Source organism: Bos javanicus, chromosome 6 (genome assembly GCF_032452875.1).
Source record: "Bos javanicus breed banteng chromosome 6, ARS-OSU_banteng_1.0, whole genome shotgun sequence".
NCBI lineage: Eukaryota > Metazoa > Chordata > Mammalia > Artiodactyla > Bovidae > Bos > Bos javanicus.
In genome coordinates, this window is record NC_083873.1 from 25845965 (window position 1) to 25863515 (window position 17551).

At 41.1% G+C, this 17551-nt stretch overlaps 1 protein-coding gene across 1 annotated transcript; it reads left to right on the forward strand.

The window, feature by feature from the left end:
• The first annotated feature begins 1178 nt into the window (after positions 1–1178).
• ADH5 (alcohol dehydrogenase 5 (class III), chi polypeptide) lies at positions 1179–16153 on the forward strand. The gene is made up of 9 exons (XM_061419589.1): positions 1179–1365; positions 4132–4233; positions 5800–5941; positions 6439–6526; positions 12292–12511; positions 12662–12922; positions 13488–13623; positions 15575–15713; positions 15853–16153. Exons 1-9 carry the CDS (start codon positions 1354–1356, stop codon positions 15875–15877), a joined length of 1125 nt encoding a protein of 374 aa, XP_061275573.1. The 5' UTR covers positions 1179–1353; the 3' UTR covers positions 15878–16153.
• Positions 16154–17551: the final 1398 nt, after the last annotated feature.

Here is a 17551-nt window from a genome sequence, read left to right on the forward strand (position 1 = left end):
AAGATAAGTGGGTGACGTGAAACATTTTGGATATACTTGTGAGAGCACCAACCCTTAAGGTATATACTGAGGAGCCATTAAAATGCCGTTTAAAAAAAAATGAGCAGCGAGAAGAGAGTGGTCTGTCCAATAAAGCCATTTTAATAAAATCCAGCATCCCTAACAGAGTTTAAGAGTAAACTAGCAAATAATCCATCCTCTCTCTCTCTACACTCTGCTCCACTCTAAAAACACATCAACTGCATCCATGTCCCAGGGATTTTTCACTGCCCCCTTCTCCTCCTTGCATAGTTCTCTCCCCATGTTCTATGAACCACCACCATAAATCCTACTCACCCTTCAGCAGCAGCTGGAATAGGAGCCTGGCTTAAACTGAAGAATGTTGCCCATCACCCAGTTCTACAAGGCCTGAGTTATTAGCCACAGCAATCACTGACCCGCAGTACACACTTAGAGGAATTCCGGGAAAAGATCAAGAAAGAGGCACTCTGTGCTCTGGCAAAATAGGCCGTTAGATAGTTCGAAATATTTCAAGAGAAACATTTTTAGAACCTAGATTCTCACATCCTCCCATATTTAGAAAAAACACAAAAATCATTTAGATATCTGTTCCTCAGGACTAGCAATAATCCTCCAGGAGATGAATGCTTGATTACAACCCTGCACCCCAAAATCACACGTATACTAGCCTTCCCCCACCTTTTCAGAATAGTTCTTCAGGGATATCTGAGAGGCTGTCTCCAGGCCACAGTCCTCAGTAAGACGCTGAAGAAACTCAACTCACAGGTCTTCCTTTGTGCTTTTTTTTTTTTTTCCCCAAGTTGACACTGGGACTTTCCCCAATAAGCCCTTTATCCTCCTTCTCAAAGCTCAGCTGATGGAGACTCTCCTGCGGAGCTGTCTTTCACTCATCTTGAGCCCTCAAGACGTGCCCACAAGCTGTATAGAAGGTGCGGTCCTCTTACGGTTTCTCACGTACTTCCAGTGAAAGTCCTGGTTCCTCGCCCTCCACATACCTCCTTTAAAAGCTTTATCTACGCTGCCTGGGCTACAGTTACACGGGGAAACCCTCATCTATCTGACAGATACTTTACAGACTGTGTTACGTTGCTCACTGAGCGGCCGCCGCCGCTGCTTTCCAGCCTACTGCAAACTCCAACTTCTCGCGAGACCACCTGGTATCAACTAGAGCTCCTGCCTGGCCAGGGCTCAAGCCCCACCCGCCAAGCTCCAGCCCCCGCACCCCCGCCTCCACGCTCGCCCCGGCGCAGGCGGACGCATGCCCCGCCTACATCCCCGACCCTGCACGGCTGTTTCCAGTTATCTGCTTCACGCTGACTGCGGTCTGAGGAAATGGCGAACCAGGTATAATCAGCTGTTACGCTGGCTGAGTCCAAGAAAGGGAGGGAGAGGGGGAAAGCATGGAGCGGAACCTGGCCGCTGGCTTGAGAGGAGTCGGGGGCGCGTGGGGCTTGGCCTGGAGCCTGACTCTGGCTGGTGGAGCTGAAACGCGGCCGTGGGGAGCTAGCAGCTCAGCAGGGAGGGAGTGAGGAAGCTTTGATTCGACTCCTTTCTTGGCTGGATTCTGCTGCTTCGCGGGCAGCCGAAGCGGGATGGGGGTGGGGAGAACCGTAGAGTGGGGGCGGGGTGGGATCGGTATCCTGGTATTTGGGAGGTGGTTTAAGAGTCCCCACGTTTTGCGTACATAAAGTTACATCACTTGCTGTGGATCATACTTTCAGGTAGCAAAGCTGCAGCTAGAACCCGTGCTCCTAACCCCTAGGTTGTGTTTCACCATGGTAGTTCATAATTGAGCTATCTTTCTGCCTCCAAGGACTGTACTTTGGAAGGCTTCGTAAAGTTTTGGAGCACGTGGGCACCAGAGCTTTCTACACACCCTACTTGAATCCTTTTGTAACACCTATGCAAAATAGTACCCCATTTTAGATTAAAAAAACTTGAGAGTTACAGGTTAGTCGCGATTAGTGGTCACACTAAGGATGGTGAGCCGGGGTTGCACCCTGTGCAACATACTATTAAAAGTTCCTGAAATACACATTAGCCAGTAAAGGCAGAAATATGCGAGTAACAGGATTAATCTAACGTCGCTGTTTGTTTTAATGCTTTACAAAGTTAACAAATTTTCTTGAAAGATTTGAACTTGAATAGAAATGGTAAAGTCTAAACGACGACCTTTGAGATTTAACAAGTTGGCAGCTGTTTTTCCTGTGATAGTTCAGATGTTGAAGTAGGGCAGTTGCCTGCGGATTTAGTGAGGCTTTGTTTTGTTTAGAATTGTTATTGAAAGGAAAACGTTAAACTTTCAGATATGCTTTAAAAGGGGGGAGGAGGGATTTAAAGCTTAGATTGTGAATGAATTATTTATTCTTGTTGCTTTAGATCTTTAGAATATGTGATTTCATTGTTAGTATTTTGAATTTTACCTTTGGAGTTTGGGATTTATGGTACATTGAGGTGAAAAAAGTTTCTAATGCAGTGTATAAATTTTTTATCAGCACTTAATATCTACATTTTAATTTTAAAAGTGATTATTTCCAGCCTCATAAGTTTATGCAAGCCACTCATCCCTCTGCATAGGTCAGCTCTTCTTTTCCTCCACTCTTTTGTTCTCTTGCTACTAATGGCTACTAACTTACTTCTGCGAAGCTACAATGGCAACCCACTCCAGTACTCTTGCCTGGAAAAACCCATGGGCGGAGGAGCCTGGTAGGCTGTAGTCCACGGGGTCGGGAAGAGTCAGACACCACTTGAGCGACTTCACTTTCACTTTTCACTTTCATGCATTGGAGAAGGAAATGGCAACCCACTCCAATGTTCTTGCCTGGAGAATCCCGGGGACAGGGGAGCCTGATGGGCTGCCCTCTGTGGGGTCGCACAGAGTCAGACACGACTGAAGCGACTTAGCAGCAGCAGCAGCAGCACCTTGTCAAGGACTGTATTAGGGGCTTCATTTTCATATCCACAGCTCACAATCATTCTATATGTAGATATTTTATCTCTATGTAACTGTTCGTATCTTTCATCCTAGTTAAAAGTGACACTTCCCCAAACCCACCAACCAAAGTTACACTGTTACACTCTTTCTCCACATTTTGCATTCTGTAGCACTTTGTGCCTCTCCCTTTAAATCACACATTTTGTAATTATTGGCTTTTAAGTCTACTATAATCTCAGCAGGACCTTTATTCCATAAACATGTTTCATAATCATTCTGTGAACTAATCAAAACCTTCCTCATGCACTGTACTATAGAAATACAATATGAGTCATGTATATAATTTTAACTTTTCTAGTAGCCACATTAAAATGGCATTGTTGGATTAAAATTTAACCCAATATATTCAAAATACCATCTCAACATGTAATCAGCATTTTTTAAATAGTGAGTCTTCAAAACCTGGGATTATTTTACAGGTACAGCTTATCTCAGTTCAAACTGGCCATTTTTCAAGTGCTCAAAAGCTACATGTGGCAGGTGGCTACTGTATTGCATAGCACAATTGAAAGGGATAGGTACAGTTTGTTTGTTTTTTTTAGATCCCCCATTCTGATTCTCTTCCTTATACCACTTCCCGCTGTGCAGTTTTACAGTAAACCAGTGTTACTTACACCAGCCTGAGCAAAAAAATTTCATAGGACACATCTTAAGCATTCAGAGCCCTTGGGCCCTATACCAGACTACTGAATCAGATTCTGTTGGAACCTGTATTCTTAACCTTCTCCTGCTTATGCGTTGTAGAGGGTCATTAAATATTTGATGAATGAAGCTTTTTTTTGGTCATGTAGCTTGCAGGGATCTGAGTTTTCCCCTCCCTCACTCCCCCAACAGGGACCCAGGCCCCAGCAGTGAAAGTGCTGAGTCCTAACCACTGACTGCCAGGGAATTCCTGAATGAAACTTCCACATGTGATCATCTCAATAAAAATTTTTTAATGAGTACTATTTATATAAAGTATAAACACATGCCAGGAGATTCTCAATATCACTTGGAGTTGTGTCATTGTGAATCGGTGATATACTAAGATTAGCATTCATCATCATCTAAATTAACTAAGTAGTTGTGATTAGTTCAGGAGGATAAGCATCTTGCTCTGTTTTCCCCCATTGCAGGTTATCAAGTGCAAGGCTGCAGTTGCCTGGGAGGCTGGGAAGCCTCTTTCTATAGAGGAGGTAGAGGTGGCACCCCCAAAGGCTCATGAAGTTCGAATTAAGGTAATGAAACATCTAAGGCACTGGAAGGGAAGGCCTACAATTAGGTCTCTAGATAGATGAGTCCTCTGAGGTCTACAGAGGAGAAATCCCCAAGGACAGTGTCAAGGAGAAGGGACTGAGAGTCATCCAGCCTTGGAATCCCGGCTCTCAGTCCATCGCTCTCACTTTTGCAGTGCTCCTCTCCTCTTTTTAGCTTTGGTGTTGCACTGAACAGCCTTCTCCATGGATCAGTGGATGAGTGCAGTTGATCTTCTGTAGCCTGGGTTTAGGGTGACTTTATAGGATGTTCCCCTTTCTGCTGATCCCATAACTTAAGATGTATTCTGAAGATTCTTTGGATTATCGGAAGAAACTTCAAATAAGATTTGGGAACAGGTTCCTAACTGACTGGATCAACAAGCAAGTGAAGCAGGCTTGCTTAGAGAACTTTAAAATGTACTGACCTTTGCAGACAAGTCCAAGGTTCAGGGGATTCATTATTCCAACACCTCTTAATCTCTGCTGTGGCAAAGAAAGTGAAGTTACCCCTGGAGAGAGGCATATCGCACAAGGCAGCCAGCTGGATACTCTGGCATTCTACTCTGTACTTGTGATGTAAAATCAGTGCTTTAAAGTAATGACCATTGAGTAAAATGAACCTTCTAGCAAAAAGTAACCATTTTTTGCTGTGAATTGGAGTATACTTCCCCCATCCCACCTCCACTTCTCATGCTTCCAGGGATCACATTTAACAAGTCGAGAAGCCAGGGCCAAATAATTTTTTCAGATTCTTTTAACCCAGCCTCAGGAATCTGAAATCTTTACAGAAATCAACCTGATTGTGATTTTTCTGCTAAAGAAAAAGTTGATCCTGGATGTGCTAATATGAGCTGTACAGGGCTACCAGTCTTCCCTGGGAAACTGCTAACAAACAGCTAAGAATGTTACATTGTAATCAGGTTTAAATGTGAGAAGCAAAAAAACGGATACTCCCAAGACTTTTCCTTTCTGTGCTTTTGGCAGTGTGAAAAGAAAAGAGATACTTGAAAGCCAGAAAAATTGGGATAAAGGGCTTATTTAAGCAGAAATTCTGTGTGGCTGCTCAAGAGGGAGTTGGTTCCAATAAAAGCTCTTGAATTTTGCCACAGACCAAGCAAGCTGGCATATGTCTTTTTAGAAATCTCATTCCCCAACAGTCAGGAGGAGGCTAGCAGTGAGATGGGCTCTCCCTGCTTTTGCAAACAGGTGGTGTTCCTCTCCACACCCGCAGAAAGCACCGTGCCCATAACATGCCCTGGTTTACCTTCTCCTGCTAACATGTATCAAAAAGGAAAATAGATACACTATGTTTCATTGCCTATAAAGGTACCATTAATTTTATGTACCACTAAGAAAATGCTGCCAATTCCAATTGTTAAGATGCCATCGGTGATGAGCACATGCTGATTTTAGAGAGGTTAAAATATGAAAGAAGTGTATCTTCTAACCAATAAAATATGCTGTTAAGTAAAAATGTCTCTCCTTTGACCTGTGTGTCACTCTGAATTGCATGTGCATACACTCAGATGCTATTTAATATCCTGTTAGATTATTGCCACTGCAGTTTGCCACACTGACGCCTATACACTGAGTGGGGCTGATCCTGAAGGGAATTATCCAGTGATCTTGGGACACGAAGGTGCTGGAATTGTGGAGAGTGTTGGTGAAGGAGTTACTAAGCTGAAGGCAGGTAAGGAGGATATTTGAACCACTTATTTTACAATTTTGGCTTATTTTTATACGAAATTATATTTCTGATACACTATACATTGTTTATTTTTGAATAAGTTACCGCCTAAGTAAGTTGTCAAGATTGATTTTATTCCTCATCTGGAAAACACAAATATTTGAGAGCTGTTTCCTTTCTGATTATGAGACTGCTACTTATCTGACATGGTTTTTGCCCAATTAAGCAAGAATTTTTGAAGATGCATCAAGTCAGTATAGTAAAGCACATGACTTCCTTGTTCTCCACTTACTGTTTTGAAAGTTTCATTTAGATAAAAATTTGAAGCTTGGTTTTTTTTTTTTTTTTTTGCATAGTCAGGCAGTGTCTGATGTTATGTAGGTAAAGTTCTAGGCCTTAAAGTTGTTAACCTGCAAAGCTGTGTGAGTTGACAAGAATGGGAATTTGTTTAGAATCAGGTGCTACCAATTCAGGACAGTGTCCTTGCGTTCGTTTTCTAGGTGATACTGTCATCCCACTTTACATCCCCCAGTGTGGAGAATGCAAATTTTGTCTGAATCCTAAAACAAACCTTTGCCAGAAGATAAGGTTAGTGTCTTTTTATTTTATTCTTAAAACAAGAGGTAATATTAATCATGATAAGTAATTATGTGGCAATTTATACAGAGCGTTCTACGTGCATTATTTCATTCTGTCTTCTTGGCAACCTGTCATTATCACTGGTATTACTGTATTTTCATAGATGAGAAAATTTAGACTTGGAAATTAAGTGGTATGCTCAGCAGCATCAGCTGTTGGGAGAGATAATGCAATTTTCTGAACCCATTCTCTTTCCATAATACTAGGGTAAATTTGCCAAAATAGGTAGTAAGGAGGGACATGGTTATGAAATTGAATGAAGGCATTTTTATGAGCCATTTTATTGTCCATGAAACCAAAGTAATAAAACTTAGCTCATACGGTTTTGGGAAGCCTCCAAGAGATAACATAACCCTTTGACAAAGAAAAGGTGGTTATTTTATTGTAGCAAGGTAACACACTTAACTTCTTTGAGGCATTTAAGATCTTGTGTCTGTTTTCCCCCTTTTGCCTCTTTTTTGTCACTGAAGTAGAACATACACATAATGAAGTAATTAAAGTGTACAAATACTAAGTGTACAGTTCAATGAATTTTTATGCTTATACACACCTAATAGTTATAACCTTCACTCAGATCAAGATAGAAAACCCTTCCAGCTGCCCACACAGTGCTTCATGTCCCTTACAGGTCAACACCTACCTCCCTCAAGGGTAACCACTATTGTTATTTTTCACTGTAAAATTTCATAGAAACAGAATTATGCAGAATGTGCTCTTTTGCCTGGTTTATTTCATTCATAATGTCTGTTGAAGTGGCCGTGCTGCTGTATGCCTCTGATTCTCTTTTGTTTCATTCCAAATATCTCTGTTTACCCTTTCTCCCATGGACATTCACATTGCTCCCCACTTTGACCCTGCTATGGTTAGTGCCTCTCGGAGCGTCCATGTGTGTCTCTTGATGGATATCTTGATGGACATCTATGCAACTTTCTCTTGGGTATTTCCCTAGGATTGAAGTTGCTGAGTCATGGCATATACTCCCACCCAGCACTATTTGGGAGATCTGTTAGTTTTTGCATTGTTTTCTAACGCCATTGACAAAATTAGTTTCTTTTTTTGGAAGACGAAATTGCATTTATTTTATCACATGAACACAGTTACAAAACTAGAACCAAAAAAATATAACTATAGTCATTTTGAAAGAGAATTCCAAACACTATCTGAAAGACTTCTGACATACCAAGTAGGATAATGGTTGTAGGCTTTTTTGTGGCTGTCTGTAAGCTTTTAGAAGGACAAGTTCTTTCAAAGCTTAAATATATCCCATATCACCTTTTGTTCATGAGCCTCTTCTGAAAGCAGAGCAGTTTCTGACATTGAGAGCTAAGCAAATTTAACTTGCTCTCATAAAGATATAAAGGTTATTGGGGTAGAGCTTTGTCATCTGTTTGTTTCTGGTCGTATTTATGTTTCTCTCAAAGGAAATGTTCTTGAATCCACAGGCAGTTGACTTTTTCTTCATCTGTATGTATTTTATTCATATATATTCCAAAGGTTTATCCAAGAGTGTACATCAAGTTCTAGGGTTTATTTTTATTAAAAGTAACCTTTTTATTAAGCACTCTGTGCCAGGCACAGTGCTAATGCTTACATAACCTCTCATTTGATTTTTTAGTAATCTCTAAGAAAGATGGTTTCTCTGATTTTCTAATGACAGAATGAAGGCACAGGGGTTAATTCACTTGACAAGGGCCACCTGGGATTTGAACACAAGTGTGTGTGACCTTCTCGAACTAACACCAAAAAAAGATATCCTTTTCATTATAGGGGACTGGAATGCAAAAGTAGGGAGTCAATAAATACCTGGATTAACAGGCAAATTTGGCCTTGGAGTACAGAATGAAACAGTCAGCAAAAGTAAGACTGGGAGCTGACTGTGGCACAGACCATGAACTCCTTATTGCCAAATTCAGGCTTAAATTGAAGAAAGTATGGAAAACCACTAGACCATTCAGATATGACCTAAATCAAATCCCTAACGATTATACAGGGGAAGTGAGAAATAGATTTAAGGGATTAGATCTGATAGGGTGCCTGAAGAACTATAGACGGAGGTTCCTGACGCTGTACAGGAGACAGGGATCAAGACCATCCCCAAGGAAAAGAAATGCAAAAAGGCAAAATGTTGTCTGAGGAGGCCTTACAAATAGCTATGAATAAAAGAGAAGCGAAAGGCAAAGAGAAAAGGAAAGATATACCCATTCGAATGCAGAGTTCCAAGGAATAGCAAGGAGAGATAAGAAAGCCTTCCTTAGTGATTGGTGCAAAGAAATACAGGAAAACAATAGAATGGGAAAGACTACTGAGCAACTTCACTTTCACTTTTCACTTTCATGCATTGGAGAAGGAAATGGCAACCCACTCCAGTGTTCTTGCCGGGAGAATCCCAGGGAAGGGGAGCCTGGTGGGCTGCCATCTTTGGGGTTGCACAGAGTCGGACACGACTGAAGCAACTTAGCAGCAGCAGCAGAGATTTCTTCAAGAAAATAGGAGATACCAAGGAAACATTTCATGCAAAGATGGGCTCAGTAAAGGACAGAAATGGTAAGGACCTAACAAAAGCAGAAGATATTAAAAAGAGGTGTCAAGAATACACAGAAGAACTATACAAAACAGATCTTCACGACTCAGATAATCATGATGGTGTGATCACTCACCTAGAGCCAGACATCCTAGAATGCAAAGTCAAGTGGGCCTTAGGAAGCATCACTACGAACAAAGCTAGTGGAGATGATGGAATTCCAGTTGAGCTGTTTCAAATCCTAAAAGATGATGGTGTGAAAGTGCTACACTGAATATGCCAGCAAATTTGGGAAACTCAGCAGTGACCACAGGACTAGAAAAGGTGAGTTTTCATTCCAATCCCAAAGAAAGGCAATGCCAAAGAATGCTCAAATGACCGCACAATTGCACTCATCTTACACGCTAGTAAAGTAATGCTTAAATCCTCCAAGCCAGGCTTCAGCAGTCTGTGAACCATGAACTTCCAGATGTTCAAGCTGGATTTAGAAAAGGCAGAGGAACCAGAGATCAAATTGCCAACATCCATTGAATCATTGATAAAGCAAGAGAGTTCCAGAAAAACATCTATTTCTGCTTTATTGACTATGCCAAAGCCTTTGACTGTGTGGACCACAACAAACTGTGGAAAATTCTGAAAGAGATGGGAATACCAGACCACCTGACCTGCCTCTTGAGAAACCTATATGCAGATGAGGAAGCAACAATTAGAACTGGACATGGAACAACAGACTGGTTCCAAATAGGAAAAGGAGTTCGTCAAGGCTGTATATTGTCACCCTGCTTAGTTAACTTATATGCAAGTACATCATGAGAAATGCTGGGCTGGAGGAAGCACAGCTGGAATCAAGATTGCCGGGAAAAATATCAATAACCTCAGATATGCAGATGATACCACCCTTATGGCAGAAAATGAAGAGGAACTTAAAGAGCCTATTGATGAAAGTGAAAGAGGAGAGTGAAAAAGTTGGCTTAAAACTCAACGTTCAGAAAACGAAGATCATGGCATCTGGTCCCATCACTTCATGGGAAATAGATGGGGAAACAGAGACTATTTTGGGGGGTTCCAAAATCACTGCAGATGGTGACTGCAGCCATGAGATTAAAAGACGCTTGCTCCTTGGAAGAAAAGTTATGACCAACCTAGACAGCATATTAAGAAGCAGAGACATTACTTTGCCAATAAAGGTCCAACTAGTCAAGGCTATGGTTTTTCCAGTAATAATGTATGGGTGTGAGAGTTGGGCTATAAAGAAAGGTGAGCACCGAAGAATTGATGCTTTTGAACTGTGGTGTTGGAGAAGACTCTTGAGAGTCCCTTGGACTGCAAGGAGATCCAACCAGTCCATCCTAAAGGAGATCAGTCCTGAGTGTTCATTGGAAGTACGGATGTTGAAGCGGAAACTCCAATACTTTGGCCACCTGATGCAAAGAACTGACTCATTTGAAAAGACCCTGATGCTGGGAAAGATTGAAAGCAGAAGGAGAAGGGGACGACAGAGGATGAGATGGTTGGATGGTATCACCGACTCAGTGGACATGAGTTTGAGTAATCTCCGGGAGTTGTCGATGGCCAGGGAGGCCTGGCATGTTGCAGTCCGTGGAGTCTCAAAGAGTTGGACATGACTGAGCCACTGAACTGATTGACTGTGTCTGTCTTTAGGGCCCATATTCCTAAGCAAGATGTTACATCAACCATTTAGAATATCAAAAATAATTTTGAAACCGTTGCAAGAGAGAAGATAACTTGAATCCATGGGGACTATTACACTTTTGAAATAGGCCTCCTAAGAAATCTGAATTAACCAGTTTGGACATCTGCTTTTATGTGCTGATCTGGATCAGTTCAGTTCAGTCAGTCAGTCCTGTCTGATTCTTTGCGACCCCATGATCCGCAGCATGCCAGGCCTCCCTGTCCTTCACCAACTCCCTGAGTTGACCCAAACCCATGTCCATTGTGTTGGTGATGTAATCCAACCATCTCATCCTCCATCATTCCGTTCTCCTCCTGCCCTCAATCTTTCCTAGCATCAGGGTCTTTTCCAATGAGTCAGCTCCTCACATCAGGTGGCCAAAGTATTGGAGCTTCAGCGTCAACATCAGTCCTTCCAATGAACACCCAAGACTGATTTCCTTTAGGATGGACTGGTTGGATCTCCTTGCAGTCCAAGGGACTCTCAAGAGTCTTCTCCAACACCACAGTTCAAAAGCATCAATTCTTCTGTGCTCAGCTTTCTTTATAGTCCAACTCTCACATCCATACATGACCACTGGAAAAACCATAGCCTTGACTAGACGGACCTTTGTTGGCAAAGTAGCGTCTCTGCTTTTTAATATGCTGTCTAGGTTGGTCATAACTTTCCTTCCAAGGAGTAAGTGTCTTTTTAATTTCATAGCTGTAATCACCATCTGCAGTGATTTTGGAGCCCAGAAAAATAAAGTCAGCCACTTTTTCTACTGTTTCCCCATCTTTTTAGTTGCTTGTAATCTCTGCTGTGTGGATGCTGTTTTGGCTTAATGCTTTTTGAAGTTATATTTGCTCACAGTTTCATGATGGAATTTTTTTTTTCTTTTTTAAAAAATTAATTAAAAAAATTAATGTATTTTAATTGGAGACTAATTACTTTACAGTACTGTAGTGGTTTTTGCCATACATCGACATGAATCGGCCTCGGGCGCACAAGTGTTCCCCATTCAGAACCTCTCTTCCACCTCCCTCCCCATCCCATCCCCCAGGGTCATCCCAAGGCACCAGCCCTGAGCACAATGTCTCATGCATAGAACCTGGACTAGCGATCCACTTCACATGTGATAATATACACGTTTCAGCACTACCCTCTCAAATCATCCCACCCTCACCTTCTCTCACAGAGTCCAAAAGACTGTTCTTTACATCTGTGTGTCTTTTGCTGTCTCGCATTTAGGGTCACATGATGGAATTTTAAAATCATTTTATGTGATCCATAAGTTGTACCTGTTAAAATTATTTCAGTACTCTTGACAGGTAATCTAGAGGGATATTGAATGTTGGAAAAGATTCATAAGATTATAATTCTTTTAAAAGTTTTCTTAATCAGGCATTGGTGAAAGGTGCTAAATTGATTAATGAATACATTAGAAATTAGAGTTTTGGTCTTAGCACAGTCTTCTAACTACTGGTCATCATTTTAAAAAATTGATTTCTTTTTCTTTAGAGTCACTCAAGGAAAAGGATTAATGCCAGATGGCACTAGCAGATTTACTTGTAAAGGAAAGACAATTTTACATTACATGGGAACCAGCACATTTTCTGAATACACAGTTGTGGCTGACATTTCTGTTGCTAAAATTGATCCTTTAGCACCTTTGGATAAAGTTTGCCTTCTGGGTTGTGGCATTTCAACTGGCTATGGTGCTGCTTTGAATGCTGCCAAGGTAAGTGTTGGCCTGGGTTTTAGATTCCACCTTCTAACTTCATACAGCAAAGCTTTGCTGAAGTAGTGAACTTGGCCCAACCTGTAAGAAAACTAATGATTTCGCTGACTCTTACAGAATGAGTACCTTATAGGCTGTCTTTAATGTTAGGTGGAGCCTGGCTCTACTTGTGCTGTCTTTGGCCTGGGAGGAGTTGGATTGGCAGTTATCATGGGCTGTAAGATGGCTGGTGCAGCCCGGATCATTGGTGTGGACATCAATAAGGATAAATTCGCAAGAGCCAAGGAGTTCGGGGCCTCTGAGTGTATTAACCCCCAGGACTTCAGTAAACCGATCCAGGAAGTGCTCATTGAGATGACTGACGGGGGAGTCGACTACTCCTTTGAGTGTATTGGTAATGTGAAAGTCATGGTGAGTATGCCTGGCTTCATTCCATGTGCTTGTGTGTGTGTGTAACTGCCTTTTTAAATGTAATTTCCTTTATTAAGATAAAATATTGTTTTGTTTTGCAAAGGAGAAATCTTAAATTCTCGGATAAGAATGGTTGCTGAAAGAAGGGAACAATAACTATTGAACTAGACAAGGGAAAGATGAAGGAAAATGTTATTTTGCCTTTCAGTCTCTGCTGTATCTTAAAGTGCGTTTCATTAAATGAAAAGGCAAAACGATGCAGTTATAGAGAACATGGGCTATGGAATTAGATACATATCCACATAGTGACTCAGTAACCTTAGTAGACAACAAATAAAAGCTTTAAATCCTTTCAATTTGTGTTAATATTTAGCCAAATTAGCAAATTCTTTTAAAAGTACCTGTTAAAATTGTTCAATAAAATTAAACAACTTAATAAATACTTGGATCATTTTGTTGCCACTTTTCTAAAAAAGTTCTCTGTACCACTACCCTGTCCCCCAGAAGTTTCTGGAGAAGTAGATATTCTTAGCAAAATGCACTGACTTCTGTGGTTTGTCTGCAGAGAGCAGCGCTGGAGGCCTGCCACAAAGGCTGGGGCATCAGTGTGGTAGTGGGAGTAGCTGCCTCTGGTGAAGAAATCGCCACTCGTCCGTTCCAGCTAGTCACGGGCCGCACGTGGAAAGGCACTGCCTTTGGAGGTAATTTGATGGATGAGGACATTTTCTTCTGTTATTTCCTTCAGCAGAATTGTAATCCCAATGAGTACTAACCCTGGGGACTGGGGAGGTGCTCAGCTTCTTCTGAAACACAAGGCTACTTTTTATACCCTGAAAAAAAATACTAATATTCCATTAATGAAATAGCTGGGGCTAGGTCAGAAGCTGGATACAGGATAAACCAGGCCAGCCACCTTGTGTCATCTGGTAGACTTACATAGGTTATTGGCATTTTTTTACTCATTTTCCCAGAGAGTGCAGTGATCCCTGGATGTGATCATGCTTCTCTCTAAACAGTACTGATTTCAGCAGTAACCAGTCTGAGTAAAACTTTAAGTTAGACAGAGCCTTATAACAAAATGGAAAAGCTGCCAGACTGATCGTTTTTCCCTTGAGTGTCCTAAAAGTATGTGGTTACCTGGGGTTGCCAACTACCAGGAGAATGCTAAGAAATAGTTTCTCTTTCTTAGGGTCGCTCAGCTAGGGAAGAGAAAAGACATCAAAACATGTTTATATATCCCAACTATTGTGAATGAAGGAAACCTTAAGTTTTTAATAGATTTTTAAAAAATATATCCTTACAATTCTCCTAAGGAAAAAGTATTACATAGCATGAGTTTCAAATGAAATGACCTGCGTCTAACAAAGTGTCTCATTCCCTGCCTCACATCATGCCACATTTTTTTTTCCAAGGCCAGAAAATTGGGAAAGTATGAAAAATGAGGGATTTGGCCTAAGTTTTCCTTCTTTATACTACACAATTTGTCAAGGAAAATGTCAAGCTGACTAAACCCTCTTTTCAAAGCCCTAGACACTAGTATGCCCCACTTGAGTGTATTAGAACAGACTTGTAGAACCACACATGCAGCTCAGGGACATCAGCTGAGGTTCCAGAGCTATATTTGAGAATGTTCTAAAAATGTCTGGGAGACTGAGCCAGGGGGGTTGGAAGTCACTTCTAACTGAAGCCTCACCGAAACACATGTTTGTTGAGAAATAAGCTGGAGCCTTGGGGCCCCATGGGTGTTGCTAACACATGACTCACAATGTAAATAGAAGTTTTGGTGTAGGGAATAGCAGTAGCTGTAGTTGTCTGTTACCAGGAGATTTAAATGAGGGGGGGAAAAAAAAGGTACCAGTTTGGAATGAAAAGATAATCTGTCGAGGATGTAAGGAGGGAGATTTGGAAAAGGGTCAGAAAGATCCCCTGGAGAAGGAAATGGCAACCCACTCCAGTATTCTTGCCTGGAGAACCCCATGAACAGAGAAGGCTGGTGGGCGGCAGTCCATGGGTTCACAGAGTTGGATACAACTGAAGCGACTTAGCACACACACAAAAGCTTGAAATATAGTCCAAAGAAACCCTAGTTTAAAAAGGGGGAAGGCTTATTTGTACATTTACTGCTTCTTTTAATAATACAAGTGAAAAATGGAAGGATCTGACTTTGTTTAAAATCTTAACATATAAGTAAAGGTCTTCTACTTTGCTTTTCAGTTCACAGTTTTTTATTCTGAGATGTTATCTTTATGTTGAAATTAAAAGCACAGAAATAAAGTCATGTATCACATCAATTTTGTTCTTCCTTGAATTTCATGATTATAGAAATTTTGCTGTTGTGGATTTAAATAATCTTGTTCTGAGACTTCTAGAGTTCTGTCCTGTATAGTTTTAAAATCTCCGTTAAGGTTTAATGAGATTTTAGTAAATCTTAACACAGAAAAAAGAAAAGTGCTCAAAAGGCATCTGTTTTTTTCTTAACTAAAGATGTGTATTAAATTCTTCCTCCTCTCTATGCTGATTTTGAAGTTTTTCATTCCTCTTTAATTCATGAAAAAATTCATTCTCTTAGATGTCTTTGTCACCTACTAAATAATAAGCATACTATAGAGATTTGTTGGAAAAAGTAATGAATAGATGTATGATTTCCTTTAGGATGGAAGAGTGTAGAAAGTGTCCCAAAGTTGGTGTCTGAATATATGTCCAAAAAGATAAAAGTTGATGAGTTTGTGACTCACAGTCTGCCTTTTGACCAAATTAATGAAGCCTTTGATCTGATGCATGCCGGAAAGAGGTAAGCTTTCTCTTTAGATGTGTAGTATAGACTGCGGTAATGATTTGGGGCTTATGGAGGAAGAAGTATTTTTTTTAAAAAGTGTTTTAGTGGTGTTAAAGGATTCTGAACCTTTGTTTATTGTTTTCTTCTCTTACAGCATCCGAACGGTTGTAAAGCTTTAAGTTCAAAAGAGGAGAATTCTTCCATCCTTGTAACTAAGTCTTAGGGTCTGGTTGGAGCAGCCACATAAGCAGAAAGGAGCTCTTTCAAGTTCACAGATTCTTAGATCTTCATTAACCTACTCTAAGCAATAATGTTTTGTGTGTAAATTCCTACATATGTCTAACCAAGGATAAGGCTAATACTGTCATAAATCTGTTTTCTAGTCTCTTCTTCACATAAATAATTGCTAGCTCATTAAAGAATATTTCTAACATAATAAAAGGAATGCCTGTGTATGTGTGGGAGTTGTCACCTGTTTTATGCTGAATTAACTCTCATGATTTCTCTCCCTGTCATCTTCATTCTTTAAAGGAAAGACAGAGAAGGCAAGGCAGTGGTGAGTGTATGCCGTTGTCTTCACTGTCATTGGTAACTTTCTTGTAACTTTTAAGGATCTCAGACCCATTATTAAAGAACAGATTTCTCCAGTCAACCAAAATCTGCTTCGGTGAGATTCCTTTTTTTTGGCTGCACTGGGTCTTCGTTACTGCACCAGCTTTCTCTAGTTGAGGTGCATGGCCTTCTCATTGTGGTGGCTTCTCTTGTTGCAGAGCAAGGCTCTAGGGTGCTTGGGCTCAGGAGTTGCAACACGTGGGCTCTATATAGCGTGTGAGCTTAGTTGCCCCAAGGCATGTGGAATCTTCCCGGACCAGGGATAGAACCCATGTCCCCTGCATTGGCAGGTGGGTTCTTAACCACTGGACCACCAGGGGCATTGAAGATTATCTTCTTGAGGGCAGGTACCGTGCATTGATCAAACTTAGATTCGCAGTTCCTGGTATGGCATCTGGCCCATATGGAGCACTAGAATTCGTCACTGAAACTACCTTTTAAGTAGGTAGTTTTGTGTTGTTGATCCCGCTGTGAACTTATTTCAAGTATATGGAAAACATTTACTTACTGAATATCCAAACTGAAGCACTTATTTTGTCAAATCCTAACATTTTACTTTTCCAGACCACATTGCCTTTCCTCTCCTGTGGTATAGTCAGCACCCAGAATCGTGTTTATCACTCTCACCCAGGTTGCCATACTTTTACTATACATATCTGTACACCCGCCAGTCTTCATGTTGTCATACATGTTAAACCGGATGCTATCTTATTCTGCAGCTTTTCCACTCATTACTGTATGATTAATCCCTGTTGTATATGATGCTCCCGTTCACTGAGTACTGTGCAGTAGTAGTCACCTATATGAACTACCATCATTTATCTGTCTCCAACTGTGGCATATAATTGTTTCCCAAATTGTTCCTCTGTTGCTGACAACACTGGTGGAACATCCTTGTACATCATGCTCAGTGTCAGTCATGTAAGATGTGTATCACAGGATAACATTTTAAACCTTACTAGAAATTGTCAAATTGCTCTTCAAGTTCAGTTCAGTTCAGCCACTCAGTCGTGTCCGACTCTGCAACCCCATGAATCACAGCATGCCAGGCCTCCCTGTCCATCACCAACTCCCAGAGTTCACTCAAACTCACGTCCATCAAGTCGGTGGTGCCATCCAGCCATCTCATCCTCTGTCGTCCCCTTGTCCTCTTGCCCCCAATCCTTCCCAGCATCAGGGTCTTTTCCAGTGAGTCAACTCTTCGCATGAGGTGGAGTATTGGAGTTTCAGCTTTAGCATCA